The 20,513-nt window shown below is 41.7% G+C and overlaps 1 protein-coding gene across 1 annotated transcript in view; it reads right to left on the bottom strand.

Annotated features, from left to right (window-relative positions):
- Window positions 1-1,150: 1,150 nt before the first annotated feature.
- The window catches only part of LOC129093171 (B-cell scaffold protein with ankyrin repeats-like), a 31,259-nt gene continuing 11,896 nt past the window's right edge, over window positions 1,151-20,513 (bottom strand). Inside the window, exons 8-16 of the mRNA XM_054601090.1 lie at window positions 19,982-20,049; window positions 19,551-19,780; window positions 17,728-17,790; window positions 16,405-16,538; window positions 15,722-15,787; window positions 14,899-14,962; window positions 14,673-14,702; window positions 14,383-14,462; window positions 1,151-1,513 (exon numbers count right to left, since the gene is read on the bottom strand). Coding sequence (XP_054457065.1) covers window positions 1,151-1,513; window positions 14,383-14,462; window positions 14,673-14,702; window positions 14,899-14,962; window positions 15,722-15,787; window positions 16,405-16,538; window positions 17,728-17,790; window positions 19,551-19,780; window positions 19,982-20,049 — 1,098 coding nt within the window. The remainder of the gene's footprint in view (window positions 1,514-14,382; window positions 14,463-14,672; window positions 14,703-14,898; window positions 14,963-15,721; window positions 15,788-16,404; window positions 16,539-17,727; window positions 17,791-19,550; window positions 19,781-19,981; window positions 20,050-20,513) is intronic.

The raw sequence follows: 20,513 nt of genomic DNA, 5'->3' as shown, positions 1-20,513 counted from the left end.
TGTTGTGTTAGGAACTTTGCACAGGGGGCGTCCTGGCAGCTTGGTGGTCTCTGTGTACCATGTAAACATGAATTCCACGTTTGAAACCAGCCCATGACCATTGTCACATGCCTGTCTTGTGTCTCCACTACCAGCAAAAAACCCCTTTAAAAAAAAACAACAACCTTAGGACAACACAGATAAACAACACACCTCTTGTGGATTTAAAACACAACCCAGTAGCATTTCCACTGGCTTGAGGCCGCTGAGCGGGGGAGGCTACTCTCCCCCGAAAACCGTTGGCAGCTACGGTAGTTTCTGTTTGCTGGAATACCAGATGCCTCACGCCACATGCTTCAACCACTTTGATTTCATCTCCGTGCAGTTGTTGATCAGATCTGTCTCTGTTTGACGCAACCTGCCTCCCGTCTCCCTCATAACTTTCATCTTTTTCAAGCCGGGCAGGCAGGCGGCCGCGGCTGTCTTGAGATGTCACCCGGTGACGTGCAGTGTCCATCTGGTACATGTTGTAATGGGGCTGGATGAATGAATGGCCAGCCACTCCACTGCTTCCTTTATGAATCTCAGCAGTGGCGCTGTCCAACTTTGATTCCCCAGTTATTAGGGAATCGAATTCCCCACTGAGACTACGCCCAGAGGAGAGGAAGAGAATGAGACACACAAAAAGAGTGTGAAATCCGTGGCAGTGCTACAGAACATATTGTACAGCCCACCACCACTCTCTTCCTGGAGCCAGTTTTTTCTTAGTTTCTCTATAAACATGTTAACGCCACAATCGGCACTCTAAAACTGGAAGGATGGCAAAGATGTCGCAGAAAACCAATGTGTAGCATCGGGTTCTGGAACTGAGGCGTCGAATTGTATGAATCTGGGCTTTGTGGCTGAGAGAGTGACATTTTGGGTTGTTTAATGAGAAGCAAATCAGAAAAAAGCAGTCTGAAGGTCATGTAATGAACCAATCACCCTTCATCAGAGGCAGACTACATTTGGTGGAGAACCCTCCGGGGATTTTTCCTTCATCTTAAAAAATATTGACCGTTTCCCTCTGAATTTAAAGGGCTCATACTGGATCCCATCACAAGGGGATTAAAGAGGAAAAGGGCAACTGGGATCACTTGGAGAGCAGACCCCTTTCCACTTGAGCCAACACTCAAGCAGGGATGAAGTGGAGGCGCAGAGACGACCCAGAGGGAGAGAGCACAGAGGGTAGGGAGAGACGGGGAGGTGGCATAGTTTGGATTCCCAATATGTGTCCGGGGAATCCGAAGTGAGGCCAGATGGCACAGGCCTGCCGGTCTTTGGGAATCACAGCATACGGCGGCGGGACGCATGGCAGAAGGTAGCGGGAAACGGTGCCGGGGTCAGCTCTTGATGTTGGACGCTCCCCGGAGCGGTTCCTTCCATCCCTTTGAACAAGAGAGCATCTCCACACAACTGTGCCGCTCCTCTGCTTAATGCGGCAGTTGACTTCAAACGCCGCGCTATTCCCTCCTGCCCCAAAGCCTCCTGAGTTCTAAACATATGTTGTCAGACCTGATGAAAACACTGTGCCAATAACATGCCACTGAGCGCCACACATGGACATATGTGTTCTGTTTTTCGCCGCAACTTTCATCTCGTACAATTTCATCTGACTCACTCCAACTGACATGTTGGAGTCTACGCCACGGAGTGGCAGCAACGCTTCTGCACGCCTGTCATGCCAGTGTGCTTTGCCATAGAATGAAGCGCGATATGATGGCAGCCAATTATATCAGTCAGCTCTCTGAGACAGATGTCCAATATAACCTGCTTAGCGCTAATAGGCCGGTTTTTAAACAAGAGTAATTATTCGTCTCTCACAGACCAGTAAAAGAGATGGATGCTAATATCTGACACTGAATGTGTGTGACAGGTGTTACCACCAATTTCCCTTAGTCTCCTGTGGCAGGGGCCACTATGAAAACATCTTAAAACACGTCTACATCTCGCACATTTTTAACACATACTCCTTGACTTTGGTAAAGAAGCTACTCTGCATATGCATACTGATTATCTTCTTCTATTTCTGTCTAAATAACAGTTTTTTGGAAGCCAAGTGCGGTGTTATGATTGTTGTTGCATCTCCATATCCGTGTATAGACTAAGATCCTCTAGTTATTCTCATTAATGGTCCATCTGTCATCTTGGCAGAAACCCACTGCTATGGAGTTAGCTATGATTAACATTTAATCTATATGATTTTCTAATGAGAGCGGGGTGCCACACTCAGTAATGATTGATTTGTTCGCTTTTTTAATAATGGCTCTGGTTGTTGAGGGAGATGTTAAACTGTGCGCTGATTATGATGCCATTGTTTTTTCTGAATTTCACAAAGTGCTACTTCTTAGTGTGAATTTCTGTTGTTGAGCATTGTGGTTATTATTGTCGTCGGATAAAAGAGAATGACAACAATGTCACTTTTTGGAGTTTGGCTTTTGATAATCTATATTTCAATCATTAAGTTTGTTTGTTCGTTGTGTGTAGGTTCCCTTCAGATGCTCCGGACAGTCAAAGCTTTTTGGATGAAAATATAGTATGTGCATTGCAATAGATTGGTGAACTGTGTTTCCCTTCCAGTCACCCTGTGCATGCGGGGATGAGCAAGGATTCAAAGATTCACACGCTTGCTTTTTGCAACAACAAAAAAAAGCTCCACTGAGATTGTATCAAATGAGAATTTACAATATTAGTTAGTCCCTTGATTATTTTTGTGATTTGTTAATTATCTGTTTAGTCAACAAAATGTCAGAAAATAATGAAACATAGTCAAGTCGAATCAAGTCAAAAAGGCTCAAAATCTAATTTAGCTCAATCTGTGCAGCGCATGACAACCCCTATTCTTACACTTGAGTCTTTAACAGGGTGGAGGAGGAAACCTCAGGAGGGCAAAAGAGGAGGAATCCCTCTTCCAGGATGCAACAGATGTTGTATGTGCTGTATTGAGTAGACATAAATTACAATAATTACACCACGAGAAAAACAGATGACAATATTAGGGTACAAAAACATATGAAGAACCCGGGGAACCAGTGGGCAACCACCAGGTGCTGCCAAAATGATACCAGAACCAGCAAACATTTACTCTTACAATCTTTGACCACAGAGTGACCAGATAACGTGCTAAGGACATCGATGGATGTTGAAAAAAGGATAATTAATGATGAGTATAGTGCACCGAAATGCAGGTGTTTACTGTCATTAATGCACTCTTCTTGCCCCAACTCAAAAAACATATTTGCTGATTAAATGGACAGAAAAATCAACCACATCAATATGAAAAAAAAAAAAAAAATACCTCCACTTCTCATATACTGCAGATGCCTAAAGACACCAAGTTGCGTTGCAGTCGTCCGTCTGTATGAGCAACATAGATCAGAAACCTTCCATAGGCTCACCGAGACATCTGCCATGCACGGCAACGTCAATAGAGCTGTTGGCTTGAGTTCAAGCTTTGGAGAGGGCCTTTTGTCTGTGATCGGCCCATTGTGGAAGGATGGGAGGATGGTGTTTACGGTCGCCGCTGCCTCCGTGGCCCCCACAAGGCGGATAATGAGACACAGTTGTTATCAGTGACAGCCGAGGGCCACGAGGAGTCCTATCGGACCCGGTCTCTCCGCTCTGATCCTCCCAGGGTGAGGGAGACGATTGGGATGACACTGATGTAGAATTGCTCCATGGTAGAAACCACACATAAAAATGTTTCTGAGCAGGAGATATGATATGAATTTCAGATTGTAATTAATCAGTTCCCCAAGGAAGAAGTAATGGGGTCCTTTGTTAATTAAAGGGGCCTACAGTAATACTAATAGGATCTGTTGACTCTTAATGGAGAGGATAAGCAGGGTTGGTAAAGTAAATAAAAAATAGATGTATCACTTTACCAATTACTACCGTGCAAAAGTAATTAGTTCATTAATTTTATAACTTGGAACACTTCGTCAAAAGTGCCTTTTAAAAACTCTCTTGTCCTCCATTTAACGAGTGCAGAAATAGAAAACACTTTTTCTACCCTCAAAAGCTAATGTTAGCTTGGCCCTTGTGAACAAAACCAGGTGACTGCAGGCTCACAACCAAATGTACAGCCTGGTCTCACTCCAAGGGCATCAAATCCCCATGCGTCTTGGCACCAAAGCACAAGTCCCCCTGTAGCGTCTGAATGAGATGCACTGTGCTTAACTAACTAATGAAAACCCATAGCAATGGACGTTAAGAGCTAGAAAGTCCGATAACGGCGGAAGGGAGGGTTGGGATCACCCATGGGGTTTGGCATAAGTGTTGTGGGTGAAACCAAAAGTTAGCTACCAAAAGAGTTATTGGTAGTTAATTACCAATAACTCTTTTTTAATGACATAACGTCGTCATTAAAATGACACATGACGTTAAAACGGTAGCTTAAGTTACGTAAAAGGTGTACCTATTTGAACACGGAACCCATTATGTTTCTTCTAAGCCTACCGGGTAGTTTTGATGCCTAAACAACATTTGTTGTCTTAGTAGTAAATTAATAAATATTTGTAAATAAGACAACTTTTAAGTTACTGGGAGGTCTATTTACCTTCTCTTTGGCTTCCTTAGACCTCCAGCCCCTGTGCTAAGCTAACGCGTACCAAAAGATCATATCAACTGTCCTTCAAACTCCTTGTAAGACAACAAACAATTCAACCCAGAAATTGTTAAAAAGCGTATTGAAGCATGATTAAGGTAAATAACTGTAATTTCTAAATATAATCCCTTTCCCTGCTCGTTGCTAAAAAAAGCATCCACATTACGGTAGTGTGTTAATATGTTACTTACCAGCACTGAGAAGTTTTGATTTGAAATATAGCCAACGTTTGTTTGAACTTTGACATTTCTGTTACCAAACCAACCTCCCCCTACACACAGATGCCATTCATTCTTATCTCACAGCTCAGGCCGAACATAAAAGCGAATCAGTGGTGGCGCACTTTATCCTATATCCATGCTGGATGTGGCACCACATGTTAATTGATTTGTTCCAAAACCAGATGAAGTGAGTCACAAAAATCTGCTCTATATGCCCCTAGATAAGTGCAAAGAAACGCGATTTCTGCTTTGAAGAGTATCCAGCAATTATGTGTGGTATTTGCGGACAAACACCATTGTTCATGGAATTTAGGGTCGAAGCTGAGGCCCTTACAGATGATTTATGTATTCAGCTGGGGATGGGGGTGGATAAAATGGGCAAATTTCATCTGGCTGTAGAAAGCTGCAGCCCAGCGGGCCCAGAGAAGGCTTAAACATAAGCAGGACGGGTGCCAGGTCCTCTCCTCGGCCATTGTGCTTTAATTAACCTACATAGGAGCTGACTGCTTAAATGTGCAGTGATAGATAAGGCCCCTTGGATGATTGATTTATTTACTGCACATGCAAGTGATTTCCATAACATTACTACCCCAATTACTAGCCATATGAGGCACAAACGTCATTAACAGCCAGCCTCAATGTATGTATGGGCATGAATGGACCAAAATGCAGTAAAACATCCATTACAGTGGATATTAGCGACCAAAAACATGACAACGCTTCATGAAACCGGAATCAGGAGGAAACATCTCCGTGCATCAAGTTCAGCCAAGGTCAGTGACTTCTCAGTGAAGGACGGCAAGGAGCAATTACACTAAATGATTAAGAGATGGTGGATCCACGACTCTTGTTTTACAAAAGCACACTGGCTCTGGCTTTGTCAAGGGAAGTCTGGCACGGGCCCAGCAGCAGTCTGAGGCTGTGATTGCAGCAGAACGTCTCCATCAGAGAGCACTAGAAGGTAACGGTGGGATTAAAATGGGCACTGCTGGCACATAGAGGCGGGCAGAGTGTTTCTTTTTCTTTATTTATTTATTTTTTGCTAGGGCCATTGTTCCATATGTGCTCCACCTGCGCCTCTCAGAGCCTCGCGCCAAACACACGGCCGGCAGGCTCCACCATCCTTGCTGATTGGAAGTTGCCATGGTGACGCTGGAAGCCGGCGCTGAAAATGGGGGTGGGTTGCGCTGTAAATCACAACATGGTATTTTTTTAATTTAGGAAATTGGCAAAGGAAGTGTAGTAAATGAATCGTCGTTAATAATAATTCACATATGGGACAAAACACAATTAGGCTGTTTTTGGCTACAGGCAAAGAGCAGCCAGCTCCCTCTAAAATGTGATCTCATCTCATCAAAGGCACTTCAGCTCTCCCAGTAGTCCTGAGTGAGGACATAGTACATCTCGATCTGATAATGATGTTTATGGAAATAATATCAGTGAAGATTATCATTGGACACAGAGAGCAGCGAGATAGAGACATCAATGTAATGATGACCCATAAATTGATTCCTTATCAGCGCATGCAAATGGATGGTAAGAGGGATTCAGTGCGTTGGCTTATCAGAGAGAAAACTCACATTTATTTATTTTCCTCTGGGAAGCTTACCCACCACTCAGTGCTGTTTTGTTTCATAAGTTTATTTTTTCATAAAGTGTTTGGAGTGCAGAGGAGAGGCGAGCAGCAAAGCTCACCCGTAGTTTTTAATAACACGATGGCCACCATCCAGCTTCAGACGAGTGCTGGGATTGGCTGATCCCTTCACACTCTGGCACCTGGAGAAGCCAGAAGTGTGCGTTGGTGTGCGTGTGTGTGTGTGTGTGTGTGTGTGTGTGTGCGTGTGTGTGTGTGTGTGTGTGTGTGTGTGGGAGGGAGGGAGGTGGGGTTGAGGGCGAGATTGTTATTGGTGGCTGCACTATTGGAGGCGTGACAAGGCCCTCACCTGCAACCAAGTGAGAAGAAAAATCATTAAAATGGTTTCAGGCCAAAAGCCTTTGCATAAAATCCAGAAACTTTTAGCTTTAAGAAAAATCTCCTTAAATTCAAAGTTCAAAGTACATTGAAGGAAATTCTTGGCTTTAGCGTGGGTATTTGTAGCAGGTGTGTGAGGAAATATGTAAGAAGGAAAACCTCCCCGTCTAAGATTTGCAGGGCTTGAGTTTGTAGGAGACCGATAAAAGCTGCAGTGATGCTCATCACTTGCCATGGCGACCCACGTATTTGCCTCTGATTAGCAGCCTCTGCTGAAAACGGCTGTGCAAATATGATATGTACATTTGCATGTTTGTTGTCATTTGTTTGACCATTAATCCATAATCCAAATTAAACTGGTGGTAAACAGCATTGTGTGGATGTGTGTTTGATTGTTCAGCTGTAGTCTGCAGGATCATCCGGTGGGTTGAAATGTGCAAAAAGGTGCATCGATAAAGCACCGATGGAGACAAATTCAAGAAATTCTGGCAAAAGTTCAAATGTAAACCATTCTGATCTCAAGATGTCTATTTAAGTTGTTGCTATCTGCGGGGCTCTTGCACTAGCTTATCCAGTGCGGATGTGACCTTTCTGAGTCATTGAAAATCCAGAGTAGTAAAAGACAAACTGACCTGCAGAGGAATTAGCCGCTGCTCCTTTCGTCTCCTGCAAACCCAACAGCTTGAACACGCCTGGGCGCTGCCTCACAAAGGCGCTCGACAGAGGAGGCCTATTAATCTTCCCAAAGCCTCAAAAAGCAGAGGAGCCAGCGTGGGCCCCTGAGTCTGGTGCCTGGGGCCCGCAGACAGGGGCCCTTGGCAGGCTCTGCGGGGTCACTCTTGGCCCTGGATCAAATAAGCGGGGGCGGGACAAGGGCACAGGACGGTGTACCTGTGCCCTTTAGCAGATGCCGGGCTGAGGCGTGCTCCGGGGAGAGGTGAGCGGATCAGTCCTGGTGCTGCTGGCCTTCACCAACATCAATCAGGACGAGGCTGCTGTTTCTCCGTCATTAAAGAGGAGATAGATGGAACGTAATCTGAAAGAAGTGTGCAGCGTTTCTCTCTGGTGTTGCAGGCCCGATGTGGAATAAACACTTGAGTGAATAAGCAACGCCTGTGGCACCACTTTTGCCTAGACTGTTGTCTTTGTTGTTCAAATTATCATGTAGAGACATACTTTTGACTAGCAGTTTGATCTCTTGATACATGAAGCGACAACACCTGACAGCACAACAAAAACACTGTGGGTGTTTGCTGGTAAATGAGAAAATATTGAAGCACAATAGGTTTGTTTGTATTTTTCAGGATTTTGTAGAATATCAACAGGACAAATTGATCTCTTCCCAACAGTGTTTATTACATACTTTACATGACATTACAACCCTAATGCCTTTCAGGTGGTAGTTGTACTATTAGGTGTACATCAACATTTCAAGGACAATTTGGATCGATGTAATGGAATAGCTCATCTGCTACACATTGGCAGACTTTCATTGAAATGTGTCTCTATTGAAAAAGTGTCTATGAATCGAAAGCCTCATATCTTATTCCTCTGTAACATAGCGCTCTATTTATAAGCGGAGATTTGGGTGGTGAGGACATTTCCCTTAGTGGCATAGTGATTGGTCAGACAATAAATGTCTCCACCACTGTTTTACAAAAACTATTAAAAACACATCAATGAGCCACACTGTGGCACTGAGTGACACGTTCCTTCACTATAATGAACAGGGGCACTTTAGTCTATTTGTCAAACCAACATACACCAGCCTGCTCCTAAAAAACAAATGTGTATTCATCCGCAGAGGAAAATAGCCCCCAAACAAATGTTCTTTACTTCGGTTTGAGTAAGGTTTGCTAAAAACTTAAATGCCCAGCTGTCTTAAGAAACTAAGGAGCCCTTTTCAAATAAATTAAACTAAATATTTGTGAGCCTTAAAATAAAAAGGAAAAAAAATAATTACACATTCAGCAGGAAACAGTTAGCCAGGGCCAGTCAAAAGTACTTAGAACCAGATTCTTTGCAGGTCTTTTCATGGGATTTGTTGTCAAAAACATATAGAATAACACCAACTTTATTCTTTACATGTTCATATAATATGAATAGTATTTTAAGCCTTTATGAAACTCATATTTGATAATAACACAAACAGGAACAGGTAGATTGAGACCACAGTTGTCGTGTAGAGACGATAAAGTTTGTGTTAACATTAGTCAGCAATAAATGACACGGTCAATATATAACATAGCAGAAGGTACAGCAACACCATCTGGACACGATTCACAGAGTGCACAGAATCTCAAAATCATTGGAGGCTGGTACTGAGCGAGGCTTAATTCTAATACAGCTCTAAAATGTATTTAATTTATGCAATTATACGAACACATATGCATCGTTCAAAAGGTTTATTTTTAAATATAATTCATCCCATAAACCTATTGCACTCCTTTATACACTCAACAATTAGTAACATAATAGTAATATTATGTGATTATTTTCAAGCCCTGGTACTAAAAAGCTTTCTTTTGAGGAGAAATACCATTTTTCTATCAGTCGCAAGGGTAACTGTAATCACAGACCTTTGACCTTTGTGGAGGAGGTCACAGGAAACCAGAGTTTCACCTCGGATATAAAAAAAAAAATCGGATTGTTAATATTATCTACATCCATTAACCATTTCAAAGCAATGTGTGTGTATAAAAGAGTCACTGTCGGAAACATAGGCAAGGTGCTGCCCTCCTTGAGAAAGATTTCCAAACCGTCTGCATAAATCAGAATTAAAAGAAGCGAGAAGACGGCAACTCTGTGCTCTCACGTCGTTTATCAACAGAAAACTGTGATTTAAAATCTTGTGTTTTAACATTGTACTCCCGGGATGTAAACAGAGGTTTGCTCCTATCTCTCTAGTTTACTTAAGGTCTCATTCTAAACTATTGACTGAAGTTTGTTACAGTTATATAGTCTTTAAAAAGTTTGTGTTTAGTATGTTTTTTGCCACAAGCAAATGTTTTTTAAATCAAAAACAATGATTTGGTTTCCTGAACTGTTAATGCTCAAACAGCAGCAGCAAACTTTAACCATCACATCGTCCAAAAGCAAAACCATAAAATGATCCTGTTATCGTGTTAAAGCTTCAGCATCCTTCCGCTGGGTCTATTGCCTCTTAAACAAATAGACCTCGCTCCGGCTCTTTCACTGTGTGTAAGGACTTGTCAGAATGGATATACCCTGCTGTGGCTGCTGCTCTTTTCACCCCACAGCCTGCGAGGACCGAACAGAGCTCTACTGTGCCTCGGCGGACATTGAAATTCCCCCAACGTTTGTACAGTGAATTCCATTTCCTAGCCTTTTGATTCATACTTGTTTTTTTCCCCTTCTCTCTTTTTGCTGTGAAGTACCTTTTTGTCCCCTGTTTGAACTTCGGTGAAGAATTACTCCGCAAATGGAGGTTGGGGTCAGACTAAATGGGTGAAGAGAATAACTTGAGAAAGAGGGAAAACTATGAAGAATAATGGCATGCAAGGATTAAGGAAACACATTAAATAAAGTCTATTAACAAGGGGCTGCTCCTGTTACAAGTAGTGGACTGTCCACATAAGAGCAAATAGAAACTCACACTTAAAGGTTTACAATGATTTGAATTGCAACAATTGATTATGAGTCTGGAAATTTTGTTTTAATTGACATTTTTGAAAATCTAACTTATTAGTTGAGTCTCAGAAACTATTTTTGCTTTTTTTACTCCTGCATTAGCTGTAATCCATGCTTGCTGCTAGTCGACACATAATTAATCATCCAATTAGCGGCTAAAAAGGAAGTGAAGGTCAATATGCTGCATTGGACCGGACACTTCTTTCTTGCTCCGGTATCCTACAGTCTGGCCGCTCCATGACTCTATAGCCAATCGAAGGTGTCCACATTGACCAGGGGGGTCAGCTCAGAACAGCTTGTTCTCATCGCAGTGAGGCTCATCCGTACTGTACGCGGCGTTGTGGATTAGTGGATGAAAGAATGCCACTGACTGTGAAATTGCCTGATTTTTATCGGGGGATGTTGGGGAGCAGCTGTGCACAATCCTCTGCCCTAATCCTGGGGTCGGAGAAAGGACCGAGCAGGAAGGGGAGTGTGTGTGTGAGTGTGTGTGTGTGTGTGTGTGTGTGTGTGTGTGTGTGTGTGTGTGTGTGTGTGTGTGTGTGTGTGTGTGTGTGTGTGTGTGTGTGTGTGTGTGTGTGTGTGTATTGCCTCCCCTGTGTGTGTTGCATGCATACCAAGGTGTATAATGGAGAAGTTCTGAATGGTTGTGTTTATGCATGCTCCTTCAATAGACTAGTTATCCCTGATAGGTTATCCCAGTGTTTGTACTCTCATGAGTGTTTCTGCAGCAGTGTGGAACCAGCGGGCGTCGCTGCGATGCAGTGAGGATTCAGCAGATGACTGAGGCGAAAGCTCGGCTTTTCATGTTTCAATTGGTAGAGGCCATCACCAGTTAAGAACTGTGTCATAACGGTATTATTGATGCGTTGACTGTATAATCCTGTTTCTCCACTATCTGACCAAGCCTGCTGCTGGAATAAAGAGGAAGAAGAAATCCAACAGGAAAGTTTGTGAAGGTTTAAACAGAATTTTCAATTCTTCCATTCACTATTGAAGGGAAACTAAAAGCTGCACTTATGTTTTTTTGTTTTTTTTTCAAATGTGCAATATGAAAGGGGTAATTCATAGTGAACAAACCACAGACAATTATCACCCACATCTCCAGTTATCCTCAGGTTTTAGCATCTTGCAGCTTATTATTTTGGATTTAGAGGGCCAAAACTCTACTACTTTATGTTACAGGCACAGCCGGCACACTGAACGGTAGACAGACGAAGTTACCGACCAGCTCGTTAACATTGGTGAGCATTTAACTGTTTGATGAGTTAGTGGAGACCAAGAAACTAAAGCTAAATGGAGAGTATATATTGGACTTAATTTCGTGTGGGTAATAGACACAACTTCAAATGAATGCTATCGTAGCCAGGCTAATTCTATGTATGTAAATAGGCAACTCCTTTCTAAATTATTCTCCATATCAACATTATAAAGTGATATGATATGTCAATATTTTGCTTACAGCTTGGTCTTCTTCCTTCAAATGCCAAAAACTCAGTTAATGTGTTTTAAACTGGGTTAAAATAAAAAAATATATAATCGAGCACTAAACTGAGTGATTCGTAATCAAGACATTGGAAAGTATTAAAATGTTTGCCAAATAATCAAATCATCATCATTAACGTCCCGCATTTAAAAATGTACTTAATCACACATTGCTTATTACCATAACCTTTAAGATTTATTTGTTGTACAATGTTACAAAATATAGTTAGTAAAAAAGTCTCACAAAATTAAAATATTGTACCTGCAGTATGTTTTCGCTGCTGAACATGCAAACAAATTTACCGGGTAGAAAGAGTCCGTTTGGTCAACCGTATTCTATCATTATTATGGTTTGGATGTACAGAACAGGGTTTTGAAAAACCGTGAATCTTTGATCCCTCGTCTTTGATGTGGTGCTGCCCACATATAGAAGCATGTTTTGTGTGGGGGCGACACATGCCCACGAAGCTCTCTATCTGCCTGCCTCTCTGCGACTGGGGAAATCATTCCTTGTGGCGACGCTCAGATGTTTGTATACAGGATGAATCGAGGCCTATCTCGGTGGCCATGCCTGATGCACGGGCTGAAATGTACTCAGCAGGTGACAGGCAAACATATGCCTCAAATGCCATGGGGTCCTGAAGCCGGATCATCTCCAAAGGCTAACTGGCAGGTCTAAGTAGGGACGGCATTAATACATATTATTCACAAAGAGCATGATTGAACAGAAAAATGTGCCCGGCGTGTACCCAGCTGCTTTGTTGGCACGTACTCTGCCTGGGCTTCAAGACTGAGCTTGGATTTAGCCATGCATTCACTGAATTCCCCATGCAGCTCTTATTCATTCATTCAGGCACAGGCTGGGCTGCACCAACAAACTGGTATCTTTGTGTGTGTTTGTGAGTGTGTGTTTGTGTGTGCAAGTGCGTGTGTGTGTGTGTGTGTGTGTGACAGACTGCGTGCATTTGTGCCAATGCCTGAATAGTTCGGTAAATCACAGCAAATTCTGACTTTTGACAAGTATATACAGGAAGTGTGTATTATTCAGTAATTCAATGGATGTGATTTAAAATGGCCTCTTTACGCTTTATGTATTAGATTATTCTAAAGCTGTTCTTCACACACAGATGCCTGCACTGTGGCAGCTGAACAGAATGAGTTTCCCAGGAAAATGAAGCCTTTGACCTTTTCATTTTACAGTCACTGTTACAGCACCTCCTCTGTGCACATTTCTATTCATCCCAGTGAGCTGAGTTATAATAGCTTTACAGTTTTCATTTTATTTAAATGATCCTTCATTAGCAGATTCGATTTGACATGTCTTGGCTAATGCAAAGCAATATTAAACACGTTTCCTGTTTGCAACCAGGCTCAGCGATATGCACTGCGTTGATGTTCTCACCTGCTGCATGAGTATTTTTATGATCTGTTAACATTCATAAACATGTATGGATACTTGTTTTTTTTTTGTTAACATAGCTTGTCCCGAAGCCATCAGGAGGTCAGCAGGTGTTTCTGGGCTTGACAGATGTCTTTGATTGCTTCACATGGTGAGTGTGATGGATATATTTAGAGATGCAGCACCCTCTAGGGGCAAATGTTGGAAGTTGTTTTCAGCCCAATGCTTGCTGTGATATTTGAACCATAGACCCATGAAAACACATTACACTTTTTTACTTTTTTAGATTTTTATTTAATTCACTTGCTCACTGTGTGAAAAATTAATTAACAAAATGTAATACATTTTTTTGTTGCTGAATCATGGCCAATATGGTGACATTGAATTAAATCTGTAAGAAATAGTCTTTAATTGAGAAATGTAACTTTCAAAATTAACAAGATTGTTGTTGACATGGAAAACTTGCATGAGTAATTTACAAAATGATGATAAAATGATACTGAAGATATACATTTTCTTACAAAGGTAACATCACACATATTGCACTTTACTGTATGTAACCTTGTAAGAGGCAATAAAAGCTAGCAGTAAGAAATATATATAAAAATCTGTCATTACTCTTCTTATTACTTTAAAATTCAAAACTTAATTAAATGATAGACATGTGTTCAAACAGATTAAACTGGTGAGACAACTGGTGGGAGAATAGAATCTCTGTAGAGTGATGATGAAGCCTGCAAATATGGAAAATGTGACACAATTAATGAGCTCTAATAAATCTGAATATGAAGTTTAGTTGAAAATATTAATGGAAAACTAGATTCATTGATTTCAGTCTTACCTTCACTGTTTGCCACCTTTCCAGAAGAAACATGACTACGAAACAATTCAGATGGACACTTGTTACTGGTTTGTTGGGCATTAATGTTTGTTGACTGTAACTTTATGACTGTTTCAACACCAATGACATTCAGTATCATGTAAACTTAACACATTAATGATACCTTCTGCAGAGCTAAAGCAAACTCACATGCTGTCCTTTGACTGGCTTGCTGTAAAATTCAGACTCTTCTGCCTGGCTTCCTCTTCGACTTTCACTCCCTGTAACACCTGGGGGGAAATGATCCAATATGCACAGTTGAACAGAGAACTGTTCAGTAAAATAAAAGACTCCCATTTAGTGCAACTGAAACTCTCATGATTAAAACAGAGCACTGGGGATTAATTCCCCACCACTGCAACTGGGACTGGAGAAACTACAAAGGCATGCAAGCACAGGTTTTCTCCATGCACACTGAGGTAAGTTTTTTAAAGACTCACTTGGCGCCTGATGGACGGTGTTGATTTTATCTGATGGGGAGAGAAGAGTTTCTGAGCTACTTACAGTAAACAGTTTAATACTATGAGGCGGCTACTTGTTCCAGCATTAACGGCACTGCATATTATTTATTTTGAAGTTGAAGTTCCAGGAAAGCTGAGCTCTGTGGAGCCTCACTGTGATGACAGCACAGCTTAACCCTGACATCCAGGATGGAGGAATATTTACCATAGACACTGTCATCAACCTTGCTGCTGCTGCCGATTCTGGCTCTCAGATGACTCAACTTCTCCTGCAGAAACAAAGATCAGTGCTTTAGTATTAGACCGTTAGCCCGAAGACATCCACTTATTTACAAATTATGAGATTTCCATACATGATGTTATGTTTCCACTGGCTGGAAAAGCAATAGATCAAAGTTTTGCAGTTTGCTCATGAATCTTTTGGTGACTTCATGGAGGTTCGCCGGAAAACTGCAAATAATGTCTAAATATGCACCAACCACAGACGCATGAAATATTTACAAAATATTATTTTGATACAGTAATAGATCCTGTGACTTATCAGAATCAATTTTACATTGTCACATTTAGATGCCAAAGAGACATTTCCCCTTGAAACTTGTTCCTCTTTCCTCTCCGTTAATCATATTTTATCTTCATCTTGTGACTCCTAGGATCCCTAAATTTGGAACCAATGGATAAAACTCCCAAACTCTTACTGTAGATAAAGTGGTAAAATTCCCCACATCAACCACCAACAACAGTATGATACTGTCACAATAATAATGTAATAATGTAACAGATAATAATATTAATAACTTTTAGTATTTTTGAAATAGTATCATTGGTAAGTAACTCAAGTAAAAGATATGAATACTTATTCCACCACTAATCTCACATTACATTTATTGTGACTTTAATGTTATCATTCATAATGTAGGAAAGACACACATAAAATACAGAACTGCCTCTTCTACATTTGCTATTGTTTCACAACCTTTGTCATTTTGATAGTGGGAAATTCAGCCATCATTAATTTCAATATTTACACCTGTGTTTCTCCTACAAGATGTGTTCCATGAAAAAGGTCTGCTACGACAGCAGGAGGTCCCGGACTTTACTGTAATTAAACATTCATTTCAGTCTGTTGTCATGGCGACAGCATTGTTTTAGTATAAGTTTGTACCTTCTTCTGTCATTTGCCATGTCTGTCTGTTCTCACAACTCCTGTCATTCCTCCTCTACCCAGCAGGTGTCCTCAGCTCATTCCCAAACCACCTGATTATCACCTACCTGCTCACCGGACTCTCATTCCCCCAATCAGCCACTTGGTGTATGTACTGGCCCACTTTAAGCTTGGCTGTGTTTGTCAGACAAATAAGTTGACTAATCACTAGTCAGAAGCTTAAAACACTGCCACACCGCCCACACCTTCAAACACATTTTCCCTTCTTGTACTGTGTAAGTGTTAGGTGCAAGACAACCAGTGGTAAGTGTCTCTTCATCACTATCTCTCCTCTCTGTGGAGCCATCACAGTGTTTTCATGTACAGCCATTTTCTTTTCCTTCAAGCTAGATGTTTTCCTGAACCCTCATTCTCTCCTGTGAGAAGATTTCTTTGCAGCTTGGCATGGCATGAGCAACGGATGGTTATAGTTTTATTAGACTTAGGTGGATGCTAATTTATTCCAAGTCCAGTGCGGGTGCGATCACAGTGTGTGATAGTCTGTACCTGGACGACATCGTCCACAGAGACTGAACCTGCCTTCACCCTCTGCTGGAACTCCATCAGCTGCTGCAGCCCATTTGTCTGGTTTGGCACAAAGGTATCATAGGTGGAGGAGAGGCTGTCCTCCCGCCCGCGTGCTGCAATGAACATCAGCTCAATAAAAACATCATAAAAAAATCTGACCGAAAGAGAAAAGTTTGAAACACAGAATAATAACCAAACAAGTGAGGACAAATCAACAAGCAGGATCTCATATGTAACATCACATATTAAACAGTTAATTTCTGTGACAGAAATAAGACAAGACAGGGCATAAAGCCACTCCAGATGGCATTCATAGTGGGGCCTGGCTGATAATGTGATTTTGCTCTCCACATCTGTAATGTCAGGGAGTCATGGCGATGGAAGGTAATTTTCTGGGTGACTGTGATGATCTTTGGATCTGTCACTCAGTGCCACCAACATTACAGCAAAGCAGAACATTGGCTTTGTATATCTGTAGGTGCTCAATAGCAGAAGCAGCTCTTTTACGCTTTGATTTTTATTTTTTTTGGCATCGTTGGAACCCACATGTATTTGAATAAGTCATTTGACAAAGCACATATTATCTAAGAACCCAGCAGGTAACTCCTCCAGGTTGTCAATCATAAGAAGTTAGCTAAAATCCTTGGCATAGTAAAAGTCCTGCTGTCATGAGTATAACACTTACAATCTGCACACCTCAAAATCATAATACCAATTCTGCCCAGAAAGGAGAAATTAATTAATTACATTTTGGAGACCGTGCAAACAGAAATACATGGCAACTGCCTACTGTACTGTAGCTGAAGGGGCCTTGTAGTTTTGCTCCAAAATAATGGCTGCAACTGTCCTTTTGGGAGTGAATGATAAACCTGGACACCCAGAGAGTGGTGATCAAAGTATCTGTGTATCAATATGCAGATTAAAACTCGTAGTGGTTAAGACACATACTGTAATGACCACAATGACTCTGACTTGGACCTTTTGTTGCTGTCATATCCCACTACCTCTCAACTGTACCCTGTCTTATAAAGGTATTTATGATGTATAATTGCCCAATACTGATCTTTAAAAAGTCAGAGTAAATATCTCTTTTGAAGTTCTAACAAAAAGATTATATTGATTGTTTCTGAAGCTTTAGTCGTTTTAGAGACTAAAAGTCATGACATGTCTCTGCTGCTGTGATATCAACTATTCTTTTTGTAATCTGTCTCTTTTGAGCTCTTCCATTTAATGGAGCTGCAATACTTTATTGCTGGAGTGACTCTTAAAAATGTCCCCCCCCCCATATTGCCAGACACTCACCTTGTTTAGTGGGAAGTGAATACAGATCAGCATCACCCTGAGGTGTCTTCTTCTTCTGGAACACTGTACAACACAGAGCAGCTTACAATTATTAATATGACATAACATGTACTGTATTTAGTAAGCATATCATGTACAATTTTCTACCTTTGTGATATTTCCTTCACTGAACACATTGCAAGGCTCAAGCGGGAGCTGATTTTATAGATTTCTACATCAGGTTTTTATGCCTTTTATTTTAACAATCCTTCCACAAGATGGCGCCATAGCCTAAACTTACAAACTATTGAGTGGATTGCTAAATATAAACAGCAGGCAGAAAACAGACATCCTATCAATGTACATGTTTCAGAAAAATACCAATATTATTGAATCTAAATACGTGTGAAATTACATTCTTTTTTGTTTTTCATTCTAGAGCTTAAATGGTTTTTTTTCCTCAGAGAAAGACACATTCAGCTCTGGATCCAGTTAAACACCCTGAACGATGCTTTTGGTTTGGTAGTGAGCTCTCAGAATGAAAGGCTACACTGTTTAGCTGTCAGAGGGCGGAGGAGCTGCGGCTGTGTGACCAACACTGGATTAAAATTCAACATCCACACCCTGAAAGATAATCCCACCTCTGACCATTTACTCCATGACAGCGTCTCTCTTTTCCACTTCATGTTCAAACACAGCTTGCTCGCACAACACAAGCCTGGCTTTATGGCTTCAGTCAGAATATAACTGCTAGTGGAGCACATCTGAGGGGCAGATCCACATGACCTTAGTGTTTACTGACTGTGTACATTACTCTCTGTGTAGTTTACATGCCTAGTAATTCCGCTCTAATATTGAATTTTCATTCACATTTCAGCATTTTTGTCTCATTGAGCTCGAGACGCTGCTACCAACAGAAAACCCCTCCTCATTATTTCCACTTGCGCAGTGGTCTCCAATGACTGGCTCCTCGCCTAATCCTCCACCAAGCCTCATCTCTACTCTCACATCTTTCACCGTGGCGGCGGGAGTGAGCAGCAAAATTAGATCCTTGTGCAGTTTTGAAGCTCCGCTGTCTCAATAGATGGAAACCTCAAAATCCCTCTCCTTTTTCTCTCGTGCGCTCTGGGGACAAGGACGATGGAAAACATGTGTAATGACTTATTCTGGCTGACTTGGCCTTGGTCTGGCCAAGATTGGTTGCAGATGGCAGTACGGTAGTTCCCTCTCTGTTACTGAGGGGATGTTTGGGATGCAGGGAGTTCAGTGGTGCACTCAGTTTCTTTTTTCTTGCTTTGTAGGCCCCATCGGGAAGAATAAAAGGCTTAATGGAGACAGGGCGCCTGTTGCATAGTAAAAGTCATGTTTGTGTGTTTTTGAATGTGCTAGTGGGGGACGAGTGTAATATTATCTGTGGGAACAGCAATTAATTGAAGCATGTGCGTATGTTTGTATTTTGCAAGATGTAAGAGAGGAGTCGCAGCTGTTTTAATGATTCATAAGCCTCAATAATACCAGTCACTTTTGAATGTTCCATCTTCATGAAATATTCATGCAGCTGAAATTGAACAGTTAGAGACTGTGGGCTTTCTCTTTCCTAACTTTTGTTTGTTTTGCATGTTGTTGTGGTTAATGGATTCCCCCAAAAAATCTCTACTCATGTCTACTGACTATGGCAATGCACATTCCAGGCACTTCCTCCCTCCCACATGCTCTCCCAAAGCTCCCCCCTTCAAAAACTGTGCATGACTCAGTGTTGTTTTAACTCTCCGAATCAGCTCCATCGTGGCTGTGATTTGGAAGAAAACGGGGGCAAAGGATGCAACAGAGGACTCATAAGTTACCTTTAGTGATGAAAGGGATTTTGTCCTTCTTCACGTGGGTGATCTCAGGGCGAGGTGTGGGCGCTGGTGGGCGGTTGGCAATGTCCACTGCTTTTGTCGAGTTCAGGAAGGTGTCATATTCATCACTCACCCCCAGCGGTGCATAGATGTCCTCATCCTTCCCCTCTTTATGCTCTCCTCCTTGCTCTTTTTGTACATCTGTGGTGGAAGGACATGCACAAAAATGTTTACTCCACTATTGAGTGTGACGGTGGAGTTTTGCATGCTGCTTTTGCTACTGTTCACAGCTAATCGGAAGCAAGGCTGCATGCTGTGCCCATCAGCAAGGGGGGAGAATATTCCATTGCTCGGAAATGAACAGCAACGCATACGGATGTGATGGGATGAATTAAAAAAACAATGCCATTACCGGCTTCCAATCAGTCCTTCACTCACCTGCAGCGCACATCATTTCGTACACACCGGCATCACAATTGTCCCCGCCTGAGCTCAACATATTCTGCAATAACAGAGCATGAAAAGATGCATTTTATGCCTTGTCCAAATCACAAAGAAGCAGCTCAATAGAGGCAATTTTCAAGGAAATAAATGTCTAATCTCTTATGTTGAAGCTGGGCATTTGCTATGTAAGGGTGGATATTATTTTTGGCTATGTATTCATTTTTTTTTTAATGTAAATCTCTCCTTGGTTGGCTCACTAAATCCAGCTCATTGGCACCTGTATCCTCCTCTCGATGTACAATAATAGAACCATTAAGCTCGGTCACACCATTGGCTGATATCTTCCTCCATGCCATGCTTTAATATGCAGTGTTTTCATGTCAGATGTGACAAATGTCAAGACTATTAATTGAGCTTTCTCAGCGCATCTGCTCGGACATCACTTGTGGAAAAGCAATTTCAGGGCCATCGCAGGAATGGGAGAGGTGTGCTGTAAGTTATCCTGCCTGCTGCTGGATAACA

This window comes from Anoplopoma fimbria, chromosome 7 (assembly GCF_027596085.1).
Source record: "Anoplopoma fimbria isolate UVic2021 breed Golden Eagle Sablefish chromosome 7, Afim_UVic_2022, whole genome shotgun sequence".
In the NCBI taxonomy this organism is placed as follows: Eukaryota; Metazoa; Chordata; class Actinopteri; order Perciformes; family Anoplopomatidae; genus Anoplopoma; species Anoplopoma fimbria.
This window is presented reverse-complemented; position numbering and strand designations above follow the sequence as displayed.